The sequence below is a fragment of the Diadema antillarum genome, unplaced genomic scaffold (genome assembly GCF_040938485.1).
Source record: "Diadema antillarum isolate AM-2024a unplaced genomic scaffold, OU_Dant_1.0 scf00000157, whole genome shotgun sequence".
Classification (NCBI taxonomy): Eukaryota; Metazoa; Echinodermata; class Echinoidea; order Diadematoida; family Diadematidae; genus Diadema; species Diadema antillarum.
The window spans coordinates 377,276-392,585 of NW_027271046.1; the positions used below are offsets into that span (position 1 = coordinate 377,276).

Sequence of the window (15,310 nt, forward strand, 5' to 3'; positions counted from 1 at the left end):
GTTGCAAACTTCATGGTTTTAGTGGTTTTGTTCATTAAGCATAGTTTAAATTTGTTGTAGGGAAAACACAAAGCCGTGATGTATGCAATGAGTTGGTACATTCATGATTACATACAGTGTATTATTTGTATGTGGTTAAAAATGTATGATGCTCTGTAGAAATTTGAATTAAATCAATGCTACTATCAAAAGTTTCTAACAACTTCACTTATTGCTAGAACACTTTCCCTCATTCTATACATACCTATGTATTTTAATAACAGTATCATGAATGCGTGTGTGAGGCATTTTATGCTGAGGAATTCTTGTTTGGTCAAAGGTGAAATATTCATTTGGTTCAATTTTGATTACATTTTAGCAATGTCAGTGTGATGTGTGTCCATATTGTGCAGCCTGATATATTATATATAATTTTTTTTGGGTTGTCTACATCATCAAGGCATCGAAAAAGGATGCAAACACAGACAAACATACACATATACACACATACACACATTCACACATATACAAGCCCTAACACATATACACATTCAGAGTGATAATATGTTACATATTTGATTTTCCAAGCCATGACTGGGAAGGCATAATCATGAACTACGCGTGATGGACAAAGGGATTTGCTCACTCAAACAGAAACATACTGGTACTCAAAGATATATATTCATGTTCATACATTTTAACGTTTTATTCAGATGTAAAATATATAATCCATTTCCAATTGTTTAGAAATTATGAACATATATCTTTGTGATACCACTGTATGAAACATTTACAAACTAAATATTAAACATGTCTGAAATATACATTCATGATCATTTAAAAAACAAAAGTAACAAAAATTGCCACAAACGTTAATATAGCAGCATTACATGGTGCTCGTTACAGCAAAAACTCATTAAACATATTGCAATTCTATGTTTGTTTGCTCTGTACATTGTTAAATGTGCGTTAGCTTGATGGGGGAAGTTAAATATGCAGTATATTTGCCACACATATGTGACTTGTATGTGTAAATGTATTAATTTATATGTTACCCTGTAAAGGTATCACTTCCAACACTAGGATGCTTACAAAATAAAAATTTGTCAGCAACGCTATCTTTTAATATTTGTGATAATCTATATCCTGGAGTGGAAATGATTGCAACATAGGAGTAAATGGAAGCAAGAACAGTATCTCAATCTGTCTTGGACTAATCTACACAGTACGGTAGCTAAGAGCAAATTCAGATGCAATCCTACGATACGAATGTCGGTGGCCTACTACTCATTTCCATGTGGTCTCATTAAAGGACATGTTCACCTTCATAGACATGTGTATTGAGTGAATGCAACAATATTAATAGAACACATCAGCAAGAGTGTGAGGAAAATTGGACATTCCGTTTAAAAGTTATCAATTTTTGAAGTTTCTGCATAGTCACTGCCGGAATAGAAGACTACTACAGCTTGTGATGTCACATGTGTACAACGATATAAAGGACATATAAAGAAAATTCGAGATAAAGTATTTTCATTTTTCTCACATACTAAAAGAAAACTTGACTCCCCTCTTTCAGAGGGCAAGGAGGAATAATACTACCCTTAACATACATCATTGACGAGTCGAGGAAATGTGCACTTTTTTCGAAAAGTAAAATTTTCTTTATATTTTCCTTATATCGTTGTACGCATGTGACATCATACACTGTAGTAGTCTTCTCATCCAGCAGTGACTGTGCAGATACTTTAAAAATTCATAACTTTTGAACGTACTGTCTGATTTTCCCCAAACTTTCACTGATGTGTTCTGCATTCACTCAATCCACTAGTATGTGAAGGTGGACTTGTCCTGGATCTGGGATTTATTCTGTGGCTGAGCAAGACGTCAGCAGATCAGCGTTGTAACACTACATCACATGCAGTACAGGGTAACCTTGTTAAAACGAGCTGCTTGGGACCAACTGGAATTTCCTTGTATGGGGTATTTTGTTAAAATGGGGATAAAAACAAAAAAAATATGAAAGGAACTGGACCCGCAATATTAATCGTCTTAGTGGGTATCTCGTTATATTTGACCTCATTGTAACAAGGTTCCACTGTATTATGTTCACATGAATGTTACACAAATGAACACTCATCCATCATGAATGCCTACATAATCTCTCCACAATGGAGATATCTGTCATATTTCTTGTCACTTTATAGGAAATGTATGGCACACAGAGGTAAACAAAAGGCAGCAAACATCAAACATATTGAGGGCATCTTTTGATATCTCAGGAACTGGTTATAAATCCAGCAATTGATGTTGAAGTCAAGAAAAACAAACCAGGCAACAAGAAAGCAATGCACACTTGATAATTTCCGACGCAAGACGGTTGTTATCATAATGGTTGTCATCTCAGAGATGTGTATAACCTTTTCATACAAGCTGCATTGTGAAATAACAAGACAATACATAATCAATCCTCAATTCAGTGATGACCTTCTTGCAGATGAGTAGATGTGAGGTTTTCATGACATTTCAGCACCTTAATTTGATCACTCTCATCAGATTGAGCAACTTGGCAATGTTTCAGTGAACAAAAACATCCCTAAACTAACTTTCATGATATTCACAAACCTTGTGAAAATCTCTGGCAAGTAGGCTACAAGTTTGTGCTCATTATCAGTTCCAATCTGTTCTGTCGTCAGAATGCTTTACAAATACGATAGTTTTTGGTTCTTTCTGTTGATGAGCTTCAACCATGTCAGTCATTTTAATTCATAATCATTGATCTTCTTTTTTGTTTTGAAAGGAGCAAACCTCTTTTTTTTTTCCATCACATGAGCATGAGAGCTGAATGCAACACATGAATCCCACTCAACTCGCTATTTTCGCATCCAGTCGAAGCACTTCTCTGTTCTTTACAGGTACAAGGTACAACTCCTAAAGAATGCATAATTATGAGATTACGAGAATGCCAGGAATATATCAACATGTAATAGCATGTCACTTTCAAGTTGACTTAGATGAATTTATAAGAAAGTCAAACACACAGAAGCAGAGACTCCAACCCTAGGCACCTTCTGATCTGGAGATTCTCCCGCTCGAAACCCCTAGCAAACGGGAGACTCCAAATTGATGTGTGCGAAGCGCGAAGTTCCTAGGGTACTAGATGTTCTCTGGTGCTATCTAAGGCTTATTTTTTCAACGTACGATAGCAATAAGTAAGAAATCCTTTCCACCGGGAGACACAGAGCCAGGGCGGGAGAAATCAAATCTCAAGCGGGAGAACGGGAGATTTTGCAAAAATGGGCTTTCGGCGGGAGATCTCCCGTCGAAAACGGGAGAGTTGGAGTCTCTGCAGAAGGGCAGAAGTTGTTGTCAAAGTCAGACAAATATGAAAGTCCTGAGATTTAAAATTGTCTTTCATGTTTTCACTGAATAGTGATGCATAATTGGTCCAAGTACAAAATAATCACTGAAATCATAATCATGGTTGATAATTTAGAAAATGCAGCCCATCCCTTCCCCATGACCAGGAAGAAAGTTTTTTAGTTTTATTTTGTGTCTAAAAGTCCCTATACTCCCTTGTCCCCCCCCCCCCTCAGTGTGGAACCTCAAAAGTCATGTTTTGTTTGTTTTCTCATTTTAGCCAAAAGTGTGTGTGCAGTGTGTGTGTGTGTGTGTGTGGGGGGGGGGGGGGGGGGTGGACGCTGCAGCTCCCAGCCCCCAGCCTCCCCAGTTCTGCAGCCCCTGGGACAATAGGGAACATGTAAGGCATGCAATGACATCACCTGCTCAGCCACTTTGTAATATGATATCATTTTTTTCTATGAAAACATAAGAACATAACAACATTCACTACAGGGGATGGCTAGTAACTGATCAGTGGGAATGCTGGGGGATGATTGTTCCAATCCTTGTGGGTTTCCAGGTTAGCATGCCTGTACAGTGATGGGGCGATTGTTAAAGGGGGCCGTTAATGATCGCCCCGACACTGTACAGGCATGCTAACCTGAAAACATTGAACTGCACATTACTTGAATATGAGAGCATTCTGAAGCAAATAATTTTCACACAACAATAGATATAAAATATACTCTTAAATGAATCCCACAAGGATGGGAACAATCATTCCCCAGCATTCTCACTGATTCCCATTGATCAGTTAATACTAGCCATCCCCTTTAAATTCCATATTTGAAGTCGGATATTGATGAAACTGAAAATTCTATCATTCTATTTGCCTGATTTTACTCCACCTTGAACATGACGCAGAATTGCACTTTGAGATGGAATAAATGCACTAAAAACGGATGATTCACTGTAGGATACAGTGTACCACAAGCCTCTTTTGTCACATGACATAAATATACAAGCATGAATACAAGCTGTTGGTAGACTTAACGACACAGTAACTAACTAGTCAACGTCAGAAATGAAGAGGTAAATAATACTAGTAACCCTGTCACCATCACACACTAAGAGAGTAATCTTACCAAACTTCTCTTTATCCCTTCACAAATATATTCTGAAGAATCACAGAAGGATAAAAAAGAGCAATACTCTTACATACAGTTACTTTTACAAGCAATAAATATAAACATTAGCTAAAGGCATATCTGATATCCTTCAAGATATGTCTTGATTATTCTTTTTTTCTCAATCCTTATTCACAACGCTCATATTGATACAATCAAACCTGCCTAAAGCAGCCACTAAACCATTATTGACGGGTGGCTGCTATAGACAAGGGTCTTTAACATGGCTTTTTCTCTCAAGAGGAATTTTTTTCTTTTAGTGGCTGTACAGAGTAAGTGGCTGCTATCGACAGGTGGCTGCTCAGACAGGTTTGACTGTTTATGTATTTTCTTTACACTTTCTAAAAATTTTACAAAATGCAGCAATTTGAAGCACCAAACCTGCAAAGAGAGTTGAATCTTACATAATCTTTCATCTGCTCTGTAATATTTGACTTTCCCAGCTTGATGCAGCTGGACAAATTGTTGTGTCATGTTTGGCAATATTACAGTGCGCTTGAGTTTTAGTTTGGTCATAAATCTGGATAAAATTACCGTTTCCATGCCTGTGAGCGGCAATATTTAGCCTGAATTGTCAACAGCATTAGGCACTTATACGCACTAATTGTACACCACATATCTTATTTGTGAATATTACAGGTAACAGTATTTGGAAGCTATGACGAGAGACAGCACCAGCGGTCGTGTTATGCAGAAACAAATGGCAAACTATAACAACAACAAAATTTTCTTTGCCATATAACAGTCTCCACACATCACTGTGCACCATTATTGAAACAACTTAGCCAGAATGCACAAAGGTTGTTTAAATCTTATTAATGGATTGGCTTTTTTTTCGTCAAATTTCAATTGTGAATTTCTGTCAAACATCGTGAATGTTGAAATGCATTCAAGTATGAACATACACTAATATGGACATGCACAAGGTATGCCTACTTTGTGCTTGTTTTCACAGTCCATGTACTACACTTAATTGTAGTATTATCTTTAAACCATGGATTTGAGTCCATGTCCTAACTTTAAACCATGGACTTGATTTTAACTACCTTTGTAAATTTGTGGCCATTAGGTATACATATGGACAAGTCACCACAGGTAGTCAATTTGAACATATGAACGAAGCAAATGCAAAAGTTTCTCCTTCCCCCTTTAATGTTTCTTGATGTATACATAGAAGTGGAAATTGACAACTTCAATGGCAAATGTTGTCTTGACATAGCAGATGAAACAAACTAGTAGAAGGAGCAGTGAGTTAAAGAATTCAACCATCACTTTGACATTCAAAAGTTTTGCCACTGGCAGTACAGAGAAAGCTACTATGGTTACCCCGCATTAAGCTGTGAGAAAACAGCATGGCACATGGTATCAGCTTGTTGCATGGCTTGAAGAAGGATGGGATGGGGTCCCATGACCCTCCCTGGGTCAGACCGAGCTTTGTTTGTGGTCGCCAGCTGCACCCAGCATAGCGGTCAGTCTGGACTCTGGGTTGACCAGCAGGTTGTTTGGAGTGTCAAACTCACACACCTGGTGATGGTGGTCAAGAGAATGAAAAACAAGAATTTAACAAAATCTCTTTACTGGCTACAATATACATAGAAACATTCATACCTGCAAATGTGGTTATATATTTTTCTTCCAACATATACAAGCACACATACACACACACACTGTGATGCATACACATGACTTGATGATTTGGTGTTTCAATTTGATCAGCACCTTATTTCTCTAGCTTTGTTCTACTGCAAAGCATCTGTCCCATTCTGTTGATATATCAATGATCTCTGTGTAGATGTGTACACCATCATAATTATTTTCTACCAGAGCATAAAACAAGATACAGGTATAAAAAACAGAATGCCAGAATACCACGAATGCCAGTCAAAATGAATTGAAAAGAAAAAAGTGAAACAGATGAACATGTATGTTTTGTTGGCCCTCTTCTGTCACTAAATGTCACTTTGAAAAAAGTCTTGAGCAATTAAGATTGAAAATATAGTGCAAATAAAACTGCAGCAACAACAAATTGTATACAGGTGACTCCTGTTATAATGAAGTCCTCGCGACCAGTATTTTTTTTTTCTTTCTTTTTTTCGTTATATCAAAGTTTTGTTATAGGGGGAGTGCATGGTTACTTCTGCTTTTTTTCTCCCTCTCTTTCCAAGTAGAGTGTTCCCATCCAAAAATTGTATTATTATTATTTTTTAAAGCAATGATGGATGATTGATTGCACAAAGAAAAGACTACAGCCCTACTGTATAAATGTGACTGAAATGTCATACCTGGCCCTTGTCCATGACGAGGATCTTGTTGCAGTCGAGCACAGTGTTGAGTCTGTGGGCGATGATGAGGATGGTACACTCGCTGAAGGCCTCACGAATCGTCTTCTGGATGAGGCTGTCTGTGTGCGTGTCGATGGCGGCTGTAGCCTCATCGAGCAGAAGGACCTGAGCACAAACAGAAACATGACAGCATCAAGTATGAACTTGTTGTATAACTAACACATTTATGAATGCTTTGTCTCCTATTTTGAATCTCCGTATACTTTGAAATGAAGATAGGTACACATTTTATTTCTATACCACCAATCAGAGAGACAGTGTCGGACAAGAAAAAACAATCCTACTGATAAAATCTGTCAGCGCAATAACAGTCATTTTAGTCATTTGATATCATGAAATGTTAAATCATGTCTAATCTATCTTTCTTTTATTTTCTATCTTGTGTTTCTCTTGCCTTTATAGATTCCTGAGCAAGGAATTTTCCAATGAGTTCTATCAAAGAAGATCATCCTTGTCAATTTTACATGGCAAAATATTCTTAATCTGACACTGAATAATTCACAACTTGATTTCCTTTTCCTACTTGTACCACATCTAAGCATGCATTACCCCTCGTCTCATACTGTAAATTGAGGAATGTTCGCATGCATTTTAATTTCGCGAATTTCGCGAGCGCCAAGATTTGCGAAATTAAAATGCACGCAAAATTCCTTGTCTACACTTATGCATTGAGCGCCAGTGACAATTCGCAAAAATTTCATGCCACGAAAAAGGCCGTTGGCTCCAATTCGCGAAAATTTCGTGCCGTGAATATATCATGTTTTAAAGTAAACAATTTATGGTTCTGCTACAATGGCTGGTGCTCCTAAACTCACTTTGCTCTTGCGTAACAGCGCCCTCGTCATGCAGAGAAGTTGTCTCTCGCCGACGGAAAAGTTCTCTCCGTTCTCAACCACAATGGCCCCAAGTTTGCCTGGTAGGCTGGTGATCTGGGGAGTTACAAAAAAACAACAACAAACAAACAAAAACAAAATAAAAGACTAATATCATACACTACGATCAGCTTCTGCTGAGAAATGCATGAATTTCAGGGGTTGTGTTCCAGTGTTACAATCACATAATGTTTTCATGCCTCTCAGCTTCAGTAAAAGCTGCAATAAAAGATAGTAGTGATTCAAATCTCATATCATCTTGACTCCAACTAGCTGTGAGAGATATTCAAGAATCAAAATGGTATTCGCATTGTCATAGTTACATTCTTATGACGTGGCACCTTCAATGAGTCCAGGTTTTTGCAAAATTAAAATCCCATTAAATGAGCTAAATCACTATTTGTACCATCACTTTCTTGCACAGAAAAAAATAGTCTTGAATAATGTTATTGTTTGCTTTTATTTTCAAAAGACAAGTTCTTCATTCCAATTAAAGATAAAATGGAGTTCCTGTTGAGATGCATTTCACGGAGTGAAACCATGATTCAAAGTATCTGGATATAACTGCTAGTCAGTATGATGCTTAGGGAGCATTATAACTCATGTTTGATTACTAGAACATCAATTTAGATGAGAACTGCAGTAGTGACTCTTGCAAAATAACGGCTCGTTTTTGAACGGAGGATTTGGTCTCGAGCGCATGATTCATAACGCCGTTAGTTTGACTCGACGCGGTACCGCGACAATGCAACATACGAAACCATTATTGCATGATTACTAAGACATGAGAGCACTTTGGGGCGAGTAAGGCTCACAGTGTTAGTTATATGAAAGGTACTTTAACCAGAAACACGAACTTCAGGGAAACTTTGTAAAGGTACCAAAACTTTATATTATCTTTAAAGCAACATGGTTACTCACATCCTTCAGGGCAAATTGAGTCAAAGCTACTTACTGTTTCTTTCATGCCCGTTCTCTCCAACGCTTGCCAAATATCAAACTCTGAGTTTTCATTAAATGGATCCAGGTTGGATCTGAAAGAAAATCAGCAAAGACCAGCCTCCATGATAAAGCATCGTACAAAAGTAACTTTCTGCTTCTCATCTGTCAAATTACAACCAATGGTATTGTCATCTTCATGTGTAATGCTTACACAAAGAGCATCGGCATTTTCCTGCCAATAAACATCAAAAGATATTGCAGACGCAGTCACAGTGACCTAGAAGTACCTCTTACGTGCTGCCAGAGCTCTTGCCCACATATCTTCACATAAACAAGGAACCAAGACATCACAGAAACTAGATGTATCGCTATGGCGACTGATATGCCTCCGCCATAATGCATGGTTCTCCTAATAGGTCTATAGTACAATGTCTTGACAATGTGTGATGACAGTTTCACACAATTGGCAAAATATTAAAATGACAGGTTTGACACAAATGTGCTGAATGTTCACTTTCCTAGAACTAGGTTCAATTGGATGAATGATTAAAATGTCAGAGTGCAGGTATTTGGGGAACTGATGATTTTAACTTGACTTTTGACCCTTTTATAAGTTTATGCATTGAGTAATTTTCAAGGTATTGAGAAAAAGTATAATTTCAGTATCAAATGGGAAAATAGCATTATCTAAACCTGGCCTTTGACCTTTGACCTCACAGTTCCAAAGAGAATCACTGTTAGGTTGAACATGCATAAATATGTAAGTTTCAAGATGATACCTTGAGTTACTTAGAGATATGGAGGAAAAAGTGCAATTTAGCACTTTCACTTGACCTTTTACCTTTTGACCTTTGACCTTTTGGCAAGAAACTTCCCCAAAAATATATATTGGGTAATACATGCCATACATCAAGTTAAAAAAAAAACAACCTTCAGGCATATTGCATTTTAAGGAAAGTAGTGATATTTTGAAGAGTTGACCTTGACCTTTGACCCCCTGACCTTTGACCCATGACCCCCAACTTCCCTAGATAATCACTGCCCATTGGTACAAGCATATATACTAAGTTCCATGAAGATACCTTGAACCATTTGCGAGATATGGAGAAAAACATGAAATTTCAATTTTTTTCACAAAATAACCTGTGACCTTTGACCTTTGACCCTGTGACCCTAAAATCCACACAAAGTATTATCCCCCAAGGATATACCCTCATACCAAGTTTGATGTAAAACCACCACACGGTTCTTGAGATATCGACAAAAACAAAACGGGAGGGACGGACGTACGGACGGACGTACGGACGTACGGACGGACGGACGGACGGACGGACGGACGACCCGAAAACATAATGCCTCTGGCCACTTCGTTGCGGAGGCATAAAAATGTGACCCGCTACAACAAAAGGATCCTAAAGTCGCTGACGGGCGAGCCAAACATGGCCAAAAAAAATGATATTTTCAGGCTTTTCCTTTGATCATTTAGCTTCGAAATTTCGGCAGATGATAGAAGATACATTAGACTACAAAATTCTGTTAAAACAGAAATCTGAACGTTTTGACAGATTTTGGTGATTTGACTTCAATCTCGATTTTCTCGGCTCACCCGTCAGCGACTTTAGGATCCTTTTGTTGTAGCGGGTCACAAATGTCATATTCTGTGTATCTGCCTCAGTGCGTCTGTCCATACTAAATGATATTCGTGGACCATCCATACTCTAAACATATCTGATGTTGCAAAATGGTAAAGTTTTCTATATATTACGTAACACACAAAACAGAATCTTATAATGCTGCCAAAACAAAGGTTAGATAAAGATTCTAAGTCTTCAATTAGCAGCCTTGTAAAGCAACAGGCAAATTGTTCTACCTCAGCTAAATTCATGATTTAGACATACCTGAAGAATAAATAGATGCTCAAAACGGTAAAAATTTCAGAATTCTAAATCACTTGCTCATTGAATATATATGATAAATGCAAAAAATAAAGGGAAACTGATAAAAAAATGAATGTAAATATTCTAGTGAAAATATATATATACATACATATGATATGGCTATACCACAGACTGTTAAAGTTAGGCTATCAAACTCGATCAACATACTTTAAGTTTGTCTTCAAATCATAATTTCTGAGAAAATTGTTAAAAACCTGATAGTTCCGATGAATAGCACAGGTTCCTGGGGTATGATAGAGAGGTGGCTGCGGAGGTCACGCAGTCCCAGCTGGGATATGTCCACGCCGTCGATGACGATGGAACCAGACTCTGCTTCCACCAGTCTGAAGAGAGCCTTGCCCAACGATGACTTCCCTGGTGACGATCAAAGAAAAAATTCACGAGTGTAGTGTCATAAACATGTGTAGCTCAATACTATATCTGAGTGAATACTGATAATCCTGGCAAGCATGGAGATTCAGCTGGCACCTGAATAAAACCAACTCAAATCATTAAACAATATAGATGAAGTAAATGAATGTGGATATACAAAAAATCCAATGGGTCCACATTTTGACGTGGGAGCATATTGAGACAAAATTTGAGTGTCTGAAACCCAACCTGATTTAGAAAAACAAACAAACAGAATCTGTTCTCTTTTTTACGTGTAAAATCTCAGATCTACAAATATGACAAATGATAATAATAATAATAATAAAAAAAATTGTACATCGTGAGCATGTTAGGATATATAATGTGATATGCTTTTGAGACAAAATTTCAATGATCCAATGACAGCCAGAACATTTTGAAACAAACAAAAAAGTAATCATACTGGTCTAACATACATAAGAGAGTCTAAATGTAAAAAGTGATATATCCATTTTCATCAACTTCAGAATTTGAGATTGGAGCTGCTGAAACACAAAGAATATTCATTCATATATATGCAATAATTTGAATATCTTCACAAATAATTCTTGTAGCATAACATTTGCAGTATTATTGAAAAGATTTTTTCTCTACTTGATTATTAAAAAAAAACTTTGAAAGTAGCATTTATCTGTTTTTACATTCAAACTGTCCAAATCTTCCTTTGGTGTATACATACATATGATATGTATACATATACACACAAATATATATATGATAAAAACCTAAAATGGCACTGAAAAATAATATACATATACATATATATATGTATATATATATATATATATATATATATTTGTTTTTCTTCGTGGGGGGGGGGGGTGTCATAACTGCATGATTTATCAAGTCTCTTACTCCCTACAGGCAAAAGCCTTCTTTTTTTCTTTTTTTTTACCACACTTAGTTTTCAAAAAGTGAGTAATCTCACCTTGGCTCCCTTACTCTGACAGCATTCTCTTACCTGACCCTGTCCTTCCCACAATTCCAATCTTGTCTCTCGGTTCCATGGTGACGGAGATATCCTTGAGCACCAGCGGGAGACCCGGCCTGTACCTCATCTGGACCTTGTCGAACTGGACACGCCCTTCCTGCGGCCAGTCTGGATCCACTTTGGTAGTGTCTGGTTCCGCCTTCTGCTCCTCTGGCTTCAATGTCTGGCAAATGGATGAGGATATAAAGACATCAGAGAAGAGATGAGGAAATAAAGACATCAGAGAAGAAACTGCTGCTCGTTCAACATCTATTAGGTCTAACAGTAATATAATCTGATAACAGTCAATGATAATGGAGATTACAATGCTGCTGCTGCTACTACTACCTCTTCTACTAGAGATATACTATTACTACTACTATTACTTTACTACTACTACTACTACTACTATTACTACTACTACTACTATTACTACTACTACTACTACTACTGTTACAATTACCACTACTACTACTACTACAACTACTACACTACTACTACTGCTACTACTACTACTACTACTACTACTACTACTACTACTACTACTACTACTACTACTTCTACTGTAACTACTACAATTAACGACTACTACTACTTTTTCGTGTTCTTCTTCTATTTCTTCTTCCTCTTCTACTATTTCTTCTTCCTCTTCTACTATACTATTTCCCACTCCTGCTACAACTACAACTAAGGCTTATTGTGATAATAGCCTTTTGCAAAGGCAGCTCACTAGAATTTCAGCACATGCTTACAGAGAGCAATGGACTCGCACACACAGCGTGCGCCCCTCTGATCTTATCACTACATGCTGAGTATGTGCGTGCGTGTCCATTGCTCGCTCTCAAGTCCACTGCGAGCTGCCTTTGCAAAAAGAGATTGTGATAATACAATGATTATATCAGCAATGGCAGTTGAAGACTAACAAATTGATAGTACTTGATAGTAGACAATGTTTAATTTACCACTAGTTTCATGACTATCAGACAAGAAACAGATCACAACTAGAAATGTCGCTATGGCGACTGGTATGCCTCCGCCATAATGCATGGTTCTCTTAATAGGTCTATAGTACATGTGGACAACGTGTGATAACATTTTCACAAAATTGGCAAAATATCAAAATGACAAGTTTGTCATAAATGTGTTGAATGTTCACCTTCCTTGACCTAGGTGTAATTGGATGAATAGGAGAGCAAGTATTTGGAGATTTAAGAACTTTAAAGGTGCATGGTCCCGGTGTTTTAGTCAAATGCGTACGAGGGCGCACGGCGCAAGTTTCCTATAGAGACCCATGCTATCGACTTCTCTTGGGCGCTTACGCTTTGGCCCACTTTCCCCGAGTCCGAAGAAGTCCGATCCACTGTGTCAGTGGTCCGATCACAGTTCGACTCATGATTCGGCTCAGGGGGATGACAGCTTTAGCAAACTTCTTTTGTGATGTCATAATAAGAAGCACATACATGCACGCACCCTGGCATTACTACAGACTGCGTAATGCGCAGAGAAGACAACGAAGGCAACGTTACTTAGGAACACCTACGCGCTATACTCTTGATGACAGCTCAATTTCGGCAATCTTTGTATCAATGCTAACGGTGATCGGCAGTAGCATCAACAGCGCCATCTACACTACTGGGACTATGCCCCTTTAACTTGACTTTGATCCATTCACAAGTTTATGCACTGAGCAATTTTCAAGGTATGGAGAAAAAGTGTAATTTCTCTATTGAAAAGTAAATTGTTGCCATTTTCATCTGGCCTTTGACCCTAGAATTCATATTAAGATAATCACCACCACGCAGAACATGCACAAATATGTAGTAAGTTTCAAATTAACATTCCATTTCCTAGATAAGGAGGAAACAGTTACTGTAAACGTGGAAATTTTCGCGGTACATTAATTTTCGCGGATTTCGCGCTACGTTCGGCTAGCGCGAATTCAAAAACGCGCGAATATATCTTCACAATTTTCTATGCACATTTTGAACGGGATGAATTGTGTGCGCTTCATCGATGATACTGCTACGTAGTACAATGTACAGGCATGTTTACGCTGTGCGAAGAGACGATAGATTGCTGTGTACTGTAGCATGCATGACTTGTGTGCACCGCACGCACCGATGCTACATTCCCCCGTGACTACGGTACTACAGTCACAGCTGTACTACGTATTTGAGTGCTTGTACTCCCAGTCGAGCCGCTCGCTATGTCGCTTGTCGTACGCTGGCATAGCAAGCTATGTAGCAGAGGCTTTGGATGAAAGCAGTGAATGTGTACTACAGTAAAGTAACCTGCTGCGGAGCGCGAATTTAAGAACCCGCGAATACGTTTTCGAGCCGCTCAGCGCGAAAAATTAATCGCGCGAAAATATTGACGTTTACAGTAGTTCAGCACATTCACTTGATCTTTGACCTTTTGACCTCTGAGGCAAAAAAAAAAAGAAAAAAAAAATTAACAGAGCGCCAGTATATATTGTGTGTTGTTTAGACGCCCTCTAGAGGCGACTGTATTGTAACCATGTTACAGCCTGGATCTCCAATAAAGTGGAGTGTTCTTTTCGCATCCTAAATCCGATGTGTTATGTTTGTCTGTTTTACGGTAATGGCGTGGTGGCAGCGCTCGGATCGTTTTCCACCCATCAACCAAGGCTTGCAGGCCACATATGGCCGACACATCAACAGTTAGATACAGTAGCTGTCGTGATTTTTGCGATTTGAACTGGCTGTTCATCACCTCCATCAGCGTTAGCGACACACAGGTAACGCTTTGATAGCCCCACGTATACATACGATACGATGGCGCGGTCAGCTGCGGATGCGCCCGCACAATGGCGCTTATGTCGGGACGAGACTCCCGAGTCCTTCCTAGCGTGGAAGAGTAGTCTCATGAGCACACTTCGTGCATACCCGGAATTCTCTCCATTCCTAGCGGAGGGGGTTTCTTGGAAAAGGAAGTCGAAGGCAAATCGTTTGCGCGGTTTCGTCGATGATTCCTCTGACTTGTCTGGCGGCAAGACAGCCGCGCAGAAAGTTCAATTGCTAGAATTGATGCTAGGTCAAATTTCAGCTTTCTGCCCAATCATTTCTCGAGGTTCGATTGTCAATAATTCAACTTCCCTGGCAGACATTTGGCACCTGGTTTGCATCCACTATGGGTTTGATAGACAGGTAGTTGATCATGACATACCGGTACGTAACTGTGATTTTGTTGATGGTGAATCTGTTGCCAGTGATGATGAACCAGTTAATGATGTTGGGCCATTAGAGGATTATAATGATAGTGAACTGAGAATCATTGATGAGTCTGA

At 38.5% G+C, this 15,310-nt stretch overlaps 1 protein-coding gene across 1 annotated transcript in view; it reads right to left on the bottom strand.

Annotated features, from left to right (window-relative positions):
* Positions 1–5,930: 5,930 nt before the first annotated feature.
* The window catches only part of LOC139722091 (ATP-binding cassette sub-family C member 12-like), a 92,111-nt gene continuing 82,731 nt past the window's right edge, over positions 5,931–15,310 (bottom strand). Inside the window, exons 20-25 of the mRNA XM_071633412.1 lie at positions 11,995–12,187; positions 10,817–10,976; positions 8,678–8,756; positions 7,666–7,779; positions 6,791–6,955; positions 5,931–6,032 (exon numbers count right to left, since the gene is read on the bottom strand). Of these exons, the coding sequence (XP_071489513.1) occupies positions 5,931–6,032; positions 6,791–6,955; positions 7,666–7,779; positions 8,678–8,756; positions 10,817–10,976; positions 11,995–12,187 (813 nt within the window). The remainder of the gene's footprint in view (positions 6,033–6,790; positions 6,956–7,665; positions 7,780–8,677; positions 8,757–10,816; positions 10,977–11,994; positions 12,188–15,310) is intronic.